General features: G+C 72.7%; 2 protein-coding genes across 9 annotated transcripts in view; one reads left to right on the top strand and one right to left on the bottom strand.

Moving 5' to 3' along the window:
* The first annotated feature begins 130 nt into the window (after positions 1-130).
* Positions 131-4,127, top strand: LOC104141827 (BCL2/adenovirus E1B 19 kDa protein-interacting protein 3-like). The gene is made up of 6 exons (XM_068944021.1): positions 131-266; positions 1,457-1,583; positions 1,660-1,807; positions 2,912-3,006; positions 3,145-3,294; positions 3,636-4,127. Exons 1-6 carry the CDS (start codon positions 245-247, stop codon positions 3,682-3,684), a joined length of 591 nt encoding a protein of 196 aa, XP_068800122.1. The 5' UTR covers positions 131-244; the 3' UTR covers positions 3,685-4,127.
* Positions 4,128-4,283: 156 nt separating this feature from the next.
* LOC104141833 (dedicator of cytokinesis protein 2-like) overlaps positions 4,284-14,628 on the bottom strand; it is an 80,955-nt gene continuing 70,610 nt past the window's right edge. For 6 of the 8 annotated variants that reach the window (XM_068944006.1, XM_068944007.1, XM_068944008.1 and 3 more), the window contains 19 exons: positions 14,334-14,419; positions 13,675-13,831; positions 12,950-12,990; positions 12,714-12,804; positions 12,480-12,599; positions 11,995-12,084; positions 11,719-11,823; positions 10,388-10,529; positions 10,188-10,269; positions 9,726-9,810; positions 9,375-9,461; positions 8,553-8,729; positions 8,397-8,480; positions 8,180-8,317; positions 7,949-8,034; positions 7,520-7,670; positions 7,159-7,270; positions 5,369-5,502; positions 4,284-5,299 (listed from right to left, as the gene is read on the bottom strand). In XM_068944006.1, the coding sequence (XP_068800107.1) occupies positions 5,210-5,299; positions 5,369-5,502; positions 7,159-7,270; positions 7,520-7,670; positions 7,949-8,034; positions 8,180-8,317; positions 8,397-8,480; positions 8,553-8,729; positions 9,375-9,461; positions 9,726-9,810; positions 10,188-10,269; positions 10,388-10,529; positions 11,719-11,823; positions 11,995-12,084; positions 12,480-12,599; positions 12,714-12,804; positions 12,950-12,990; positions 13,675-13,831; positions 14,334-14,419 (2,058 nt within the window). In that variant the 3' untranslated portion in view covers positions 4,284-5,209. Of the gene's footprint in view, positions 5,300-5,368; positions 5,503-7,158; positions 7,271-7,519; positions 7,671-7,948; positions 8,035-8,179; positions 8,318-8,396; positions 8,481-8,552; positions 8,730-9,374; positions 9,462-9,725; positions 9,811-10,187; positions 10,270-10,387; positions 10,530-11,718; positions 11,824-11,994; positions 12,085-12,479; positions 12,600-12,713; positions 12,805-12,949; positions 12,991-13,674; positions 13,832-14,333; positions 14,420-14,628 lie in introns of those variants that run through there. The other 2 variants (XM_068944010.1, XR_011141161.1) reach the window with 2 other exon arrangements.

Genomic DNA, 14,628 nt, shown 5'->3' with positions numbered 1-14,628 from the left:
CAGGCGGGCTGCGTGCTGCTCCGCACGCGCCGCGGCCGCCGCCCGCGCCCTCCCTGGCACGTAGGCGCCGCTTAAAGGGGCCGCGCGGCCGGGCCCGCCCCCGGCCCGCGGGCGCTGCTGTCGCGGGCGCCGCTCCGCCGGGCCCGGCAGCCGGCACGTTGCCGCTTTAAGGGCCGGGGTACCGGCGCCGGCGGTCTTATTCACACGGGCGGGCGCGGCGGCGGCGGCGGCGACCCGCGGGGCCATGGCGTCCGCCGGCGACGACGGTCCGTGCGCGGCGGGTCCCGGGGGCGGCGGGGGGTTTAGGGCGACGGAGGGGGGCTGGGGAGGGGGCTCGGCCGGTCCCGGGGGCGGCGGGTCTGGGGGGCGGCAGGGGGTGTAGGGCGACGGCGGGGCGCACCGGGGAGCGGGTCGGGCCCGGTCCCGTCTGGCGGGGAGGGGGCGCACCGGGCAGGGGGCTCGGCCGGTCCCGGGGGCCGGCCGGTCCCGGGGGCGGCGGGTCGGGGGCTCGGCCGGTCCCGGGGGCGGCGGGTCGGGTCGGGTCCGGTGCAGCGGGGAGGGGGCTCGGCCGGTCCCGGGGGCGGCGGGTCGGGTCGGGTCCGGCGGGGAGGGGGTGCAGCGGGGAGGGGGCTCGGCCGGTCCCGGGGGCGGCGGGTCGGGTCGGGTCCGGTGCAGCGGGGAGGGGGCTCGGCCGGTCCCGGGGGCGGCGGGTCGGGTCGGGTCCGGTGCAGCGGGGAGGGGGCTCGGCCGGTCCCGGGGGCGGCGGGTCGGGTCCGGTGCGGCGGGGAGGGGGCTCGGCCGGTCCCGGGGGCGGCGGGTCGGGTCGGGTCCGGTGCAGCGGGGAGGGGGCTCGGCCGGTCCCGGGGGCGGCGGGTCGGGTCGGGTCCGGCGGGGAGGGGGTGCAGCGGGGAGGGGGCTCGGCCGGTCCCGGGGGCGGCGGGTCGGGTCGGGTCCGGTGCAGCGGGGAGGGGGCTCGACCGGTCCCGGGGGCGGCGGGTCGGGTCGGGTGCGGTGCAGCGGGGAGGGGGCTCGGCCGGTCTCGGGGGCGGCGGGTCGGGTTGGGTCGGGTCCGGTGCAGCGGGGAGGGGGCCGTCCGGTCCCGGGGGCGGCGGGTCGGGTCGGGTGCGGTGCAGCGGGGAGGGGGCCGTCCGGTCCCGGGGGCGGCGGGTCGGGTCGGGTCCGGTGCGGTGCAGCGCAGCGGGGAGGGGGCCGTCCGGTCCCGGGGGCGGCGGGTCGGGTCGGGTCCGGTGCACCGGGGAGGGGGCTCGGCCGGTCCCGGGGGCGGCGGGTCGGGTCGGGTGGGGTGCGGTGCACCGGGGAGGGGGCTCGGCCGGTCCCGGGGGCGGCGGGTCGGGTCCGGTGCGGTGCAGCGGGGAGGGGGCCGTCCGGTCCCGGGGGCGGCGGGTCGGGTCCGGTGCGGTGCGGTGCGGCGGGTGCGGGCTGACGGCCCCGGCAGGCTCCTGGGTGGAGCTGGGCTGCGGCCCGGGGCGCGCGGCGGCGGCGGCCAGGCGGTCCCGCTCCCGGCAGGCCGAGGTGGAGCGGATGCTGCTGGAGGCGCAGCAGGAGCCCGAGAGCGGCGGCAGGTGAGACCCGCGCCCGGCCCGGCCCGGCCCGGCGAGACGGGGGCCGCTGACCGACGGCCGCCGCCCGTGTCGGCAGCCCCCCGCTCCTGCTCCCGCTCCCGCCGAGCGCCCCGGCCCGGGGGGACGACGGCACCGGCCAGGCCAGCGAGCGACCGGGGGACGGGGACGGCGAGCTGCTCCCCGCCTGCGGCCGGCCCCGGCCCGGCTGCGCCCGCCCGCTGCAGGTGAGGGACGGGGGCTGCCCTGCCCCGCCAGCGCCCCGTGGGGCCGGCACCTTGGGGAGTGCGTGCCCCTGCCCTGTCCCGCCCGCGCCCTATGGGGCCTGCGCCCCTGCCCTGCCCCGCCGGCGCCCCGTGGGGCCAGCACCCTATGGTGCCTGCACCTTGGGGAGTCCGCGCCCCTGCCCTGCCCAGCCCGTGCCCTATGGGGCCTGCGTCTTGGGGGGCCCATGCCCCTGCCCTGCCAGCACCCTATGGGGCCCGCGCCTTGGGGGGCCTGTGCCCCTGCCCTGCCCTGCCAGCACCCCTCCAGCACCCCACGGGGCCCGCACCCCTGCCCTGCCCCACCAGCGCCCTATGGGACCCGTGCCCCTGCCCTGCCCCGCCAGCACCCTATAGGGCCTGCGCCTTAGGGGGCCTGTGCCCCTGCCCTGCCCCACCAGCACCTTATGGGGCCCGCGCCTTGGGGGGCCCGTGCCCCTGCCCTGCCAGCACCCTATGGGGCCTGTGCCTTGGGGGGCCCACACCCGTGCCCTGCCCCACCGGCACCCCGTGGGGCCAGCACCCTATGGTGCCTGCACCTTGGGGAATCCGCGCCCCTGCCCTGCCCCACCTGCGCCCTATGAGGCCTGCGCCCCTGCCCTGCCCCGCCGGTGCCCCGTGGGGCCGGCACCCTATGGTGCCTGCACCTTGGGGAATCCGCGCCCCTGCCCTGCCCCACCGGCACCTTGGGGGGCCCGCGCCCCTGCCCTGCCCTGCCAGCGCCCTATGGGGCCCGCGCCTTGGGGGGCCCGTGCCCCTGCCCTGCCAGCACCCTATGGGGCCCGCACCTTGGGCCCCCCCCCCGCCCTGCCCTGCCAGCGCCCTATGGGGCCCGCACCTTGGGGGGCCCGTGCCCCTGCCCTGCCAGCACCCTATGGGGCCCACACCTTGGGGGGCCTGTGTCCCTGCCATGCCAGCACCCTATGGGGCCTGCGCCTTGGGGGGCCTGTGTCCCTGCCATGCCAGCACCCTATGGGGCCTGCGCCTTGGGGGCCCCCCCTGCCCTGCCCCGCCAGCACCCCATGGGGCCTGCACTCCTGCCCTGCCCCGCGCCTGCTCTCGTTGTAGTGGGACACGCCGGAGGAGGTCGAGCGGAGGGAGAGGCGCTCGCCGGCATCCCTCGCCTGGGCCCGCACCCGCCGCCATGAGCGTCGGTCTCCAAAGTAAGGCTTCTGTCCCCCATCAACAGGTCCAGCTGTCCCCCTGCCCCGTTTGCTGTCTACCCCAGTGCTGTCTCCTCGTCGCCCTGCCTTGTTCTGCCCCTTTCTCTTGTGCCCCCTCTAACGGTGTGCTTTTCCTAGGGAATTTGCCTTTGTGTGCTCCCCCCAGCCGGCCCTGTGGAGCCTGCAGGGTGGTGCGGTGGGGAGGAAGAAGAGACTCTTCAGTTCAGAGGTGCTGCTGCTCTTCATCCCCTCACTGCTGCTCAGCCATCTGCTGACCCTGGGGCTGGGGTGAGTTTCCCATGGGTCTGATTTGTGCTGTCGAGCGGCGTTGGCCAGAACTGACCCCTGAGGGTGCAGGCGGAGCGCAGCCCAGCTCTTCTGGGTGTCTGCGCTCTCTGAGGTCATGCGGCAGCCTCTGGCTGTCCTGACCCAGGGGACCGTTCCCACGGGAAGTTGGGATGCGGAGGAGCTCTCCTGCAGTTGGACTGTTCACCCTTCGGTCTTGTACCACTTCTCCCTGCAACCGTGTGTCTCCTTTGCGGCTGCTGTCCTCTGCCTCTCACCACTGACTCGCTGAACCCGCATTAGCTGTCCTCCCAGGCGCCTTACAGTCTGTCTCTCCAATCCAGGATCTACATTGGGAAGCGGCTGGCAGCCTCCTCGGCAAACCCGCTGTGAAGAGCTAGCCGCAGCGACAGACAGGTGGCTCCACTCCCCTGCTCCTCCAGTCGGCGTGTGGAGGGAGTCCAGGCACCAGCACAGCCCATCTGGTCCCAGACTTCATGTTTGCGGCGCAAGGCGCCGTCTCCCCTTGTCCCTTCCCTCGCTCTGGCCTAGGGAGCCGATCCTTTCCCTCCCCTGTAGCCAGAAACCCATTGATGGCGGCTCCCTGCTGCAGGCAGCCCCTGCCCTCTCCATCCCTTGGCTGCGGGTGCAGGGTCCTCCTGCTTACTACGGAAGACTGTAAATACAGCTCCTGAGCCTGCAACAGCGCGTGTAAATAAATAACTCTGTGCCAGCTCTGGAGGCAGAGCAGTGTGCCGACAGTCGCTTTGCGAGAGCCCGGGCACTGCCGGCCTGGGGGAGAGCGTGCTCCCCGGTGGCGCCAAGCTGCCATGGCTTTCCCTGCCGAGGGGGCTCCAGGCTGTGGGAGAGCAAGGCCCCGCTCTTTGGAGCGCGATCCGGTGCTGGATGGCGGCTGGCCTCGGAAAGGCCCCTGGGGTGCTGGGCGCGCGCATGGGTGAGCGCTGGGGGCATACAGGGCTGTCAGCCCCCTGCAGGGTACCCAGCTGAGTTAGTCCTTTATTGGTAGGCGCGTGGTCGCAGCCTGCTGCAGCAGGGAGGCCGGGGCACAGAGAATCACTGTGGCATCGCTGGAGCCTGGCATGGCTGATGGAGGCAGCAGCATCAGCCTGGCACCGGTGGGGCTGCAGAGACAGGTATCAGCAGGAGAACTGGCGCTACGCAAAACACAGCGCTGCCCGGCCACGCTCGCCGACCTGCCTGGAGCCTGTGCAGCCTGGCGTCCTGGCCAGACATGCTTGCTCTTGCTGCAGGATGGGGTAGGCATCCAAGGGAAGGGAGGTTCCCTTGGGGTGGAGAGCAGCAGGGGCGGAAGAGTCTGGCACGTGGTGGCAGGGAGCTCGTCTCGTTGCCCTGCTCCTGGGATGGTCTGCAGGCAGCTCAGGGCGGAGGGAAGACCTCTCCGCCGCGGTGTAGCTGCACCACCAGAGGGGCTGAGAGCTCAGTGCAGTTTGGGGGGGGAGAAGCCCTGGCACTGGTGAAGCGTAGCTGGCTTGGGTTAGCGGGAAGGAAAGCCTGGCCCGGGGGCTGACGCAGAGCGCAGGGGCAGGGGAGGTGTCCCTGGGCAGGAAGGTGGGTCCCCGTGCTGCCCGCTGCGGGGCTTGCGCACCCTCGGAGACGGTGGAGGGTGGCAATCGCCAGACCTGGCTGGATGTGGGCTGGTGATGCCCTGCATCTGCCCTGCAGCCCTGGGCACGCAGGGAGTCCGGCAGCCTTGGCCACGTGGGATGCTCCTGACGTGGATGCTACGAGAGAACTGTGAGAGGGATTGTCCAGCAAGGAAGGATGAGAGCAGGAGTCTGTCTAGGAGACAGCTGGGAGCAGGGGGGCCACGGGCTTTCCCGTCCTCACGGGCAAGGCTGGTCCCGAGTGGACGGTGCAGCTACGGGTGGGCATCGCGTCAGAGCTGTGACACCCATTTGGACTTTGGTGGCGGAGGAGGGGGTGACTTCAGCCCCTTATTTCCATCCAGTGTCGGCAATGCTGGTGCCTGCAAGCGGAAAGGGTGGTTACCGCGAGCAGGTGGTGGCGGGGTCTGGGGGCCCGGGGCTCGGGGTACCTTCCCTCCGCTTGCGATGTCGCTCTGCTCCAGGAACGTCTCGTACACCGTGGGGCTGATCTTCCGCGGCAGCGGTGGGGCCTTGCTGGCACTCTTCACGCGGCCGCCGAAGCCGGTGGGAGACAGGGAGAGCCCTGTGCAGACGGGGCGCGGGGTTGGCAGTGTCCGGCTTGGTGCCCCACGGCGTAAGCGGGGGGGCACCCCGCCAATGTAGCCAGCTCCGTGGGGCGCACCCGGGCGCCCTGGGGCCGCTTGCGCCCGCTGACTCCCCGAGCATGCCGGCCTGCGGCAGCGCGACGGCTCTGCGCAGGGGCTGGGGCTGGGGGGGCCAGGCAAGGGGGCAGAAGCAACTGGGAAGTGGAGGCGGCCGACTCCGCTCGGGGAGCCGATCTCAGCACGGGGACCAGGCAGCGCGTTCAAACAGGACAGAAGCACTTGTGGAGACTTGGCAAGGCCACGACGCAGAGCGCGGGGAGGTAGGACTGCAGCGCGGGGGCTCACGCGGCAGCAGGAGGGCTGCAACGGGCTCGGAGCACCACGCATCGTGCTGGCGATGCACGACCAGGCAGGATGCTGTTTGCATTTAAAGCTGATTGTGCTGCTGGGTTGAGTGCTGCTGCCTTGCGCTTGACCTAAGTACAGACCCTGGAAATAGGGGACCTGCCTCGAGGGTTTGAAATGGTGATTACAGGGAGTGCGAGACTGCAAACACCCACGCTGCTGTGGGAGGCTGAGAAGGGGAACAGGCTAGCGTGGTGCAGGGGGGACCCCTTTCCCTGCAGCCGCCGGAGAGGCGAGGAAGGGCTTGAGCCGGCAGGGAGAGGGCAGCAGCGCTCCGAGGACGAGGGGTTTGCTCTGGCCGCAGGTGCAGAGGAGCCTGTGGGGTTGCTCTGACCGCGCAGAGCAGCCGCCCCGGCACGTCCAGGGCGCTAGAGCGGGTGGATGCTGCTGCCTTGCAGGCGGCCTGCGCTTCCTGCTGCGCGTCGGGGCGGGCGCCGCGCGGGCCCTGGGCTGTGCCCGTGGCCACCGGCGGGTGCCGCACCCCGGAAAGCTCCCGGGCGAGCGGGTCCCCGGAGCACCCCGCAGCCTGGTCCGTGCTGCGGCGCGACCTGCTGCACCCCAGACCCAGCGCGGGGCTCGGGCTGGGCTGGTGCTGGGGCCGGGGGGCTGCTGCCCGGGGCAGAGCCGCAAGGGCTCTCGGCCCCCGTCCTGCGTGGTTTCGGCGTGCTGCGCGGCCACGGGCTGAGCCCTGCTCCCCGGGCTGGGGGGAGCGAGCTGCGGCCGGCGCGCCCCCTGCGACCGCCCGCCCCAGCGCAGGGCTAGGGGGGTTTGCACTCTCACAGTAATGCTGTGTCAAGATGCTAATTAGCCTAGTGCTAATTATCTTGCTTACGCACTGTCATGCGGAAGGAATGGTCTAGTGGCACTGAAATTACCTCCTGAAGGAGCTTCCTGTCCCGGGGAGGTCACGTCTGCCGGGCCGGGCCCCGGGGGCGAGGGGGTCCCGTGGGCTGGGGGTCCCCGGGGCACGTTTGGCAAGGAGCACGCGGGCTCTGCGGCCGGTTTTGGCCCTGACTGCTCCCTCCCTGCTCTCTGCGTGTGCCAAGGGCCCGGGCTGGAGACGGGATGCTCGGACCAGGGTGGGAGCGGGAGCGCTGGGGGTGCTGGTGCCCGGGTGGGGGTGCCGGTGCCCGGGTGGGGGCCTGGCCCTGCGGCGGGGGCTGGATGCCGCCCTGGGCTGCGGGGCCGGGGCAGGTGCCCGTGGCCGCGCCGGGAAGCGCCGGCGGTACCTGGGGCGCTGGGCTGCGGGCTGGCGGCCTCCCTGCTGGCCGGGGGCTGCTTCCCGTCGGAGCCGCTCAGGCTGCTCTCGCTCAGGTTGCGGGAGAGTCTCCGCTTCTCGTCCTGGGGCGCAGAGGGAGGCTCAGCGCCCCGCCGGCCGGGGCCGGGGCTGGGGCCGGGCAGCTGCACGCTGCTGGGTCTCCGGTTGTGCAGCCCCTGCCGCCCGGGAGCACCGCAGCTTCTGGAGGTGCTCGACGCCCCCGCAGGGACCCCCTGCCCGCAGCCCCCGAGCCGGCCACCTGCTGTGAGCATCCGGCGGGGTCCGGGGGTGGCGGGAAGCGCGGGGGAGCCCGAGCCGGGCCGGGGCGTCACCTTGGGCTCCAGGGGCTCCGAGACGGACTGGCGCTGATCCTGCCGCCGGTAGCCGAAGAAGGTGCTGGAGCGGCTCTCCTTGCGCTCGCTCCGGCGCTCCTCACCCTCGGGGAGGCGCGGGCCGGGCCGGGCGGTCAGGGCTGCCTCCGCGCTGCGGGGGGAGCGGGCAGGCGTGGGGTCTGCGCCGCGGCCGCCGGACCGGCACCGGCACCGGCACCGGCACCGGGGACGGCCGCCGCGGGCCAGGCCCCGAGGCCTCCGGCGCCCCGGCTCCGGCAGAGCCCAGCAGCGGCTGCTCCGGGACGCACGAGGTGCGGAGGAAAGGAGGCGGCAGGGCTGGGGGCTGGGGACGCAGGGGACGACGGCACAGGGGGGTCTGCGAGGGGTGGGACGGGGTGGCCCAGGGCTGCTCCCCACCGCAGCACTTGCCTGTCCCCGGCGCGGCTCAGCCGGTCCCGCTCCGGTCCCCAGGCCACGGACCGGGGTCGTCCGCTTCGCCGGTCCTCGAAGGAGACCTGAGGGCGAGCCAGGAGCCGTCCCCACCACGGCCCGGTGGGGGCCAGCGGGGACCCTGCGCCCCTGCTGCCGCGGCCCCTCGGCCGGGGCCCGTGCCACCCCACGGAGATGCCCAGCGTGGCCCCGCGCCGTCCCGGCACTCACCATCTCCCGCACGCCGTACTGGCTCTCCACCTTGGCCCGCAGGTGCCCGAAGCACTGCTCCATGCGCTCGTGGAAGGGCCGCAGGTCCTCCGACACCTTCCGCCCGTGGATCCGGATGCCCTCGGCCAGCAGCGGGCTCTGCGGGGACGCGGGGCCCGGTCCCCCTGGGGCTCGCGGGGCGCCCGCGGCCCGGGCAGCCCCACGGCCGGAGCCATACCTGCCAGGCAATGAGGTCCTTCAGCTTCTCGATGTTCCCCTGGTCCTCGGGGTGCTCCTGCAGGTAGGACTCCTGGAAAAAGGCCTGTGCCGAGACCGGTCAGCCCCGTGCGGCCGGCCCCGGCCCCGGCCCCGGCCCCGGCCCGCGCGTCCTCACCCTCTCGTACTTGGCGAAGCCGCCCATGACGGCGGGGTCCACGATGCCGTTGAGCAGCATGGAGAGGGGGTTGATGGGCAGGCCGGGGTCGTTCTGGTGCCGGTTGATCTCGCTCAGGATCTTCTCGTTCGTTCTCATCATGGTCTCGATGGCGTTTTCCAGGGGGCTGATGATGGTCTGTGCCGGGGCGGACGGTCAGCAGGCGCCCGGCCCCGGGGACCTGCCTGTCCCGGTGGGACCCGCCGGGGCCCCTCTCCCCGGCCCCGCGGCAGAGACCCCCCGGGCCAAGCCGAACCCGGCGCCGGCACCGGCGGCCCCGAGGGCCGGGTGCAGGGCGGCGCAGCGGTGGCCGAAGCAGGCGGGAGAGGACGGGAGAGCCTGAGTGCGCCTGGGGCCAGCGTCCGCCGGGCCGGGGGTCCGCACCGCACCAGGGCTGGGCCGGGGGTCTGCGCTGGGGCCGGGCCGGGGGTCTGCACTGCACTGGGTCTGGGCCAGGCCGGGGTCCGCATCACACCAGGGCCGGGCCGGGGGTCTGCACTGCACTGGGGCTGGGCTGGGGGTCTGCACTGCACTGGGGCCGGGCCAGAGGTCTGCACTGCACTGGGGCCGGGCTGGGGGTCTGCACTGCACTGGGTCTGGGCCAGGCCGGGGTCCGCACCGCACCAGGGCCGGGCTGGGGGTCCGCGCTGCGCCAGGGCTGGGCTGGGGGTCTGCACCGCACTGCAGCTGGCCAGGGGTCTGCACTGCACCAGGGCTGGGCCGGGGGTCCACGCCGCGCTGGGGCCGGGCCGGGGTCTGCACCGTGGCAGCGCCTCTGCTCACCGTGGCCGTGGAGGCGACGGCGACCCAGCGCAGGATGCCGGGCAGGGGGTAGGCCGTGGTGAACGTCGTCCGCTCGATCCACATCGTCTGCGGGGGGCAGCCGTCACCCGGCCCCCACGGCCCCACGGCGTGGGGGTCCCACCGCCCCTCGCCCCACAGCTCGGGGCTCCCACCGCCCCCCTGCCCTGGGGCTCCCCCTGCCCCACGTCGTGGGGCTCCCACCAGCCTTGCCCCACGGTGTGGGGCTGGGTTGCCCCCTCCCTCCTCCATCCCCCCGGCCGCGTGCTCCTGCACGGGGCGCCCGCAGCGCCCCCCGAACCCCAGCCAGGGCTCCCGGCTGCCGCCGCTCACTGCAAACTCGTTGTCAGGATCCTTCGGGCCTTTCTGGAAGGGTCGCGAGTAGCTGAAGCACTGGATGTGGTTGGCTTTGTAGAAGCTGCCGGGAGGGAAGGGGAGCACTGGGGAGGCGCCCGGGGGGCCTGCAGCTGCACCCGTGCTGCCAGGATGCGCCTATGCCAGTGGGGTGCACCCCCTCGGCGGGATGCACCCGAGTTGGTGGGATGCACCCGAGTTGGTGGGATGCACCCTCAGGGGGATGCACGTGAGTTGGTGGGATGCACGTGAGTTGGCGAGATGCACCCTCAATGGGATGCACCCAAGCCAGGGGGATGCGCTCTTGGCGGGGTGCACCCAAGTCAGTGGGATGCGCCCTCGGCGGGGTGCACCCGAGTCAGCAGGATGCACCCTCAGCAGGATGCCCTGTGCCGGAGGGATGCGCCCTCGGCGGGATGCCCGTGCCGCTGGGGCACTCACTTGGTGATCTGCTCTGGGATGCTCCTGTCCTTGAACTGGACCTTGGCTTCCTCCACCGGCTGCACGGTGAAGCACTGGATGTCTGCGGGAGTGAAGGAGCCGCAGGCACACGCGGGGCCACGCGGGGATGGGGACGGGGCAGGGGGAGCTGGAGGGGGCACAGGGCGAGCTGCCCTCCCGCCCCGCCGCGTGGAGGATACACTGCCCCGGCAAGGTGGTGACGTCCTGCCCGGGCGGCGACGTGCTGTTCAGCTTCTCAGCATTGGGGAAGGGGCTCAGCAGCCGCATCTCGAAGTCCTCCCAGCGCTCGTACTCCTTGCCCCGGTAGATGAAGACCTTGTTCTGCAGGGGAGGAAGGTCGCGGTCTGTCCACAGGGCACCGCGGGCCCTCGGCCCCGCGCCGGCTGCACGCACGCTCCACCGAGGCCGAGCCTCCAGCCCCCCGGGAAACCGCGTCCCCAAAGCAATTACTACGCCAGCTCGCTAGCACGGGGAAGCAGAAGGTGCTGAGCAGAGCGGCGCCTGGCCGTGCCCGCATCGCCGGCAGGGACAGGGATGGGGCACCAGCCTGCTGCGATGGCCCCGGGGACACCCAACCGCGTGCGCAAGCAGCACAGTGCCAGCACCGCTGCAGCTCTGCCCCCAGCTACGAGACAGCGCAGCTGCGTCGCTGCCCCCCGTCGCTGCCCCGGAGCTGCAGCACTGCAGCCACGGCGGCGCGCCAGGCGGAGCACGGATACCGTGGCGCCGCGGGCTGCAGCGGCGGTCTAGCGGAGACGTAACAGCCGAGGACACGGGCCACGCCGGGGTGTATTAAGGAGAATTACAGCTTTCCGTGCCATGCTTTTCCCTTGCAATCGTGTTCCCAACCCTTGGCAACAGGGGTGGTGAGCGGGCGCTAGAGGGAAGCGCGTGTCTCCCTTGGGCAGCTGCTCAGCGCTGCGGGCAGAGGGGGACAGGCGCGGGGACGAACCCGTCCGCGGCTGGTGTCGCCCGTGGCGGCGGAGAGGCGCTCGGGGAGCTGCCTTGTCCTGGCGCGCTCGTCCTCGCCTGGGGCTCGCGGGGACGAGCGGTGCCCCGGCGTGGCGGGGGCCGGCGCCGCTCACCGTCCGGCCGCGCGCTTGGCAGCGCAGCCGGAGCTGCAGGAGGCGGACGCGCAGGGGCGACGCTGCCCGAGCCCCTCTCGGAAAGGCCCAGAGCCGCTAAAGCGACGCGTCTCCGTAAGCCCTGCACGAGGGCAAGCAGACTGGGGGCTCCTTGCACGCGCGGCCCCCGGGGCGGCCGGCGCGCACGCTCCCTCCCAAACGGCGTGGCAGGGCTCAGCCGAGAGCTCGGGGGCAGACGAACCCCAGGTCCGCTGCTCAGGCTGCGCCTCCCCGTTTCAGGCTTTTCGCTTGTGGCTGATACCCTGCGCTGACCCCGTCTTGCGAGCAAGGCCTCTGAGCGGCGGGGGGCGGCGGGAGCCCCGGGCCGCCCCCGAAACGGCCGCGGCTGCGGCCCCGCGCTGCCCCGGCCGCCGGGAGCCTCTCACCCGCAGGAAGGTGGGGAAGCCTTGCCCGTAGTAACCCACGGCGAAGTAGTCCGGGCTGGGCCGAAGCACCTTCAGGATCTTCTCGTAGAATTTGGCTTCCCGCTGCTGCAAGGGGAGATGCAGCGCTCGCAGGAAGGGCGGGGGGGGCCGGGAGCGCCACCCCGGCGGCCACGGGACGGGAGCCTGCACAGCCCCTGCCCTGCCCGCTGCTCCCGCTCTGCCGGCACGGGCCCCGCTCTGCTCCACCCGCCTCCTGCCCCCGGCCCAGGGGCTCACCAGGATGTCGCTCAGCATTTCATAGTCGAAGATCTCGCTCTCGTACTGCTCTGCCAGCTCCTTGCAGAGGTGGATGGCCTCCTCCCACATCTGCAAGACACACGGCAGGGTGAGGGCCCCGCGCTCGCCCCTGGCTGCAGCGTGAGCAGGGGCAGGGAGGTGGCATGGGGCACTTCCCGGTGAAATCAGCTCCTTCTGCAGGGGGGCCCCATGTGCACCCTGGTCTGCAGGCTGCACTCACCTGCTCCGTGTGCACCCTGCTCCACGTGCACCCTGCTCCACGTGCACCCTGCTCTGTGGGCTGTGCTCACCTGCTCCACGTCCACCCTGCTCCGTGTGCCCTGCTCCATGGGCTGTGCTCACCTGCTCCACGTCCACCCTGCTCCACGTCCACCCTGCTCCGTGTGCCCTGCTCCATGGGCTGTGCTCACCTGCTCCGCGTGCACCCTGCTCCACGTCCACCCTGCTCCGCAGGCTGTGCTCACCTTGCCCTGGTCAAAGTAGTCGATGATCTGGTTGTAGAGAGCCTCCTTCAGCTGGCGCTGGGTGTGCAAGCTGGGGCTGTGCGAGGCCTGCATGGGGGCTGTGTTCGGCTCATCCGACCACTGCGCAGAAGTGATGGGAGCCCCGTTACGCCGAGCTCGCGGGGCTGCAGCGCGCAGCACCTGGTGCCCATCCCGCAGCCCCCGCAGCCCCCGCAGCCCCCACAGCCCCCGCACCTTAAGGAGCCGCGCGTGCAGCAGCAGCGTGTAGGCTCCCTCCGTGTAGTTCTCATAGCTGACGTGCAGGTCCTTGAGCTTGTAGAGGTACCTGGGGACGAGGGCACCACGTGTGCGGTGGGGGTGGCAGGCTGGGACCCCCCAGGCACCGGTGCCGAGCGGGCGCCAGGGCTGCACGGGGGCTGTGCGGGCAGGCGGCCCCCGCATGGCACGGCGCTCCCCGGGGCTGCGCTCACCTGATGTACATGGCCTGGCGGTCGATCTCCTTGTAGAAGTTCTGGGGGGAGCAGAGGGGCGTTGGAGGGGAGCCAGGGGGGTGCAGGCCACGGCCCCCCGCTCCTGGACCCACGGCGCTGCTGGGACCTGTCCCAGTGCGGGGACTGGGTCACCCTTAGCAGCAGGTCCTGCAGGAGCCACTGCAGACCAGGAGCGGCATGGTGCCTCCTGGTGAGCAGGGGTGGGCTGGTCCCTTTGGCACTGGGGCTCGGGGATGCCCTGGGAGATGGGACACGCGGGACCCAGGGATGTCCTTGGACTCAGGACGCTGTGGGGCTCGGGGACGTCCTCGGATATGGGACACCGTGGGGCTCGGGGATGCCCTGGGACATGGGACGCTGTGGGGCTCAGGGATGCCCTGGGACATGGGACACCGTGGCGGAGGACAGTGCTCAGGCCGGCACCGAGGGGACCGGCGCGCTCCGGGGCAGCGGCGGCGCAGGGAGCAGAGGGCACTTGCTCCGTGAGCAATCCCAGGCTGGAAACGGTCCCTGCTAGCCCCAGCAGCCGCTGGGCTGCGCGACTGCAGGTTGCCTCTAGGTGACACCAGCTTCGGCACCCCGGTGCACATGGTGCCAGCCCGTCTCTGCTGCGCTGGGGGACCAGGGGATGTCTGAGGGGGCACGGGGCTGAGTGGGCTGGCTCCGGGGGGACCGGGGAGCCTGGGGCGGGAGGAGGGACCTACCAGGAGGTTGACGGTGCAGCTCATGCTGTAGGTTTTGTTCTCATCGTTCATAACAGCCCGGTAGTCGAGGAGCCGCTCCAGGAGCCCTGTCACCAATGCTACGAAGTTCTCCCCGGGCTTGGCCAGCTCAGGGTGCCCCTGGCAGCAGTTGAGCAGGCTGGGGACGAGAGGAGGGAACGGGTCTCGCGGCGCACTCAGCTGTGCTCTGCTCGCACCCCTGCCCCAGCTCAGCCCCCCAAGCTGCCCAGGGTTGCTGGGGGGCCCGATGAGGAGAGGAGGCAACGCCTGGTCTGCAGTGGTGTGGGGCAAGCCCCGCTCTGCTCCCCGCATGCCAGGCACGTCGGGGCTGGGAGAGACCGCCCCGCTCCAGCCACGCCGCGCACGGAGCTGCGATGGGCACGGCGGGGCAGGGCGCACAGCCTGGGGCAGAGCAAGGGCATTGCCCTGGGCAGGGCAGGGGCAGGCTGGACGGAGCAGCGAGGGTGCACAGGGCACCTGATGCTCCGGGAACAGCCGTCCTCCTCCCAGGTGCAGCTCCCTCCGGGTCAGCGCCGTGCCAGGAGCAGCAGGAGGCCCTGACCTGGCCGGGCAGGAGCACAGCGTGTAGGAAAGGGTTGTGTCCCGGGGAGGAGGGAGCAGGGCTGGCACCGCACGCTCACATGCTCTCAAAAAGCTGCTTGTACTGTTCATCTCCCCGGCCGCCCTCCACCTCGCTGTCCAGCTTGCGCAGGATCTCGTCCTCAAACTGCAGAGAGAGAGCGGAAGCGAGGAAGGTTTACGCAGACCTCTCCCCTCCCGCTGTGTCCTGGTTTCCACACGACGCGGACCGGCTGACGGGGCCAAGCCTGGTCCATCCTCTCCAGTCCCTGCGAAGTCCTCTACATCGCCCCAAGGCCTCATCCCTGCCAGGTCCCGGCCGGAGGCTTCATCCCCATCCTCCGTCCCCAGCAGGTG

The sequence above is a fragment of the Struthio camelus genome, chromosome 4, assembly GCF_040807025.1.
Source record: "Struthio camelus isolate bStrCam1 chromosome 4, bStrCam1.hap1, whole genome shotgun sequence".
Taxonomy (NCBI): Eukaryota; Metazoa; Chordata; class Aves; order Struthioniformes; family Struthionidae; genus Struthio; species Struthio camelus.
The sequence above is the reverse complement of the archived record's forward strand: the minus strand, read 5'-3'. Positions and strand labels throughout refer to the sequence as shown.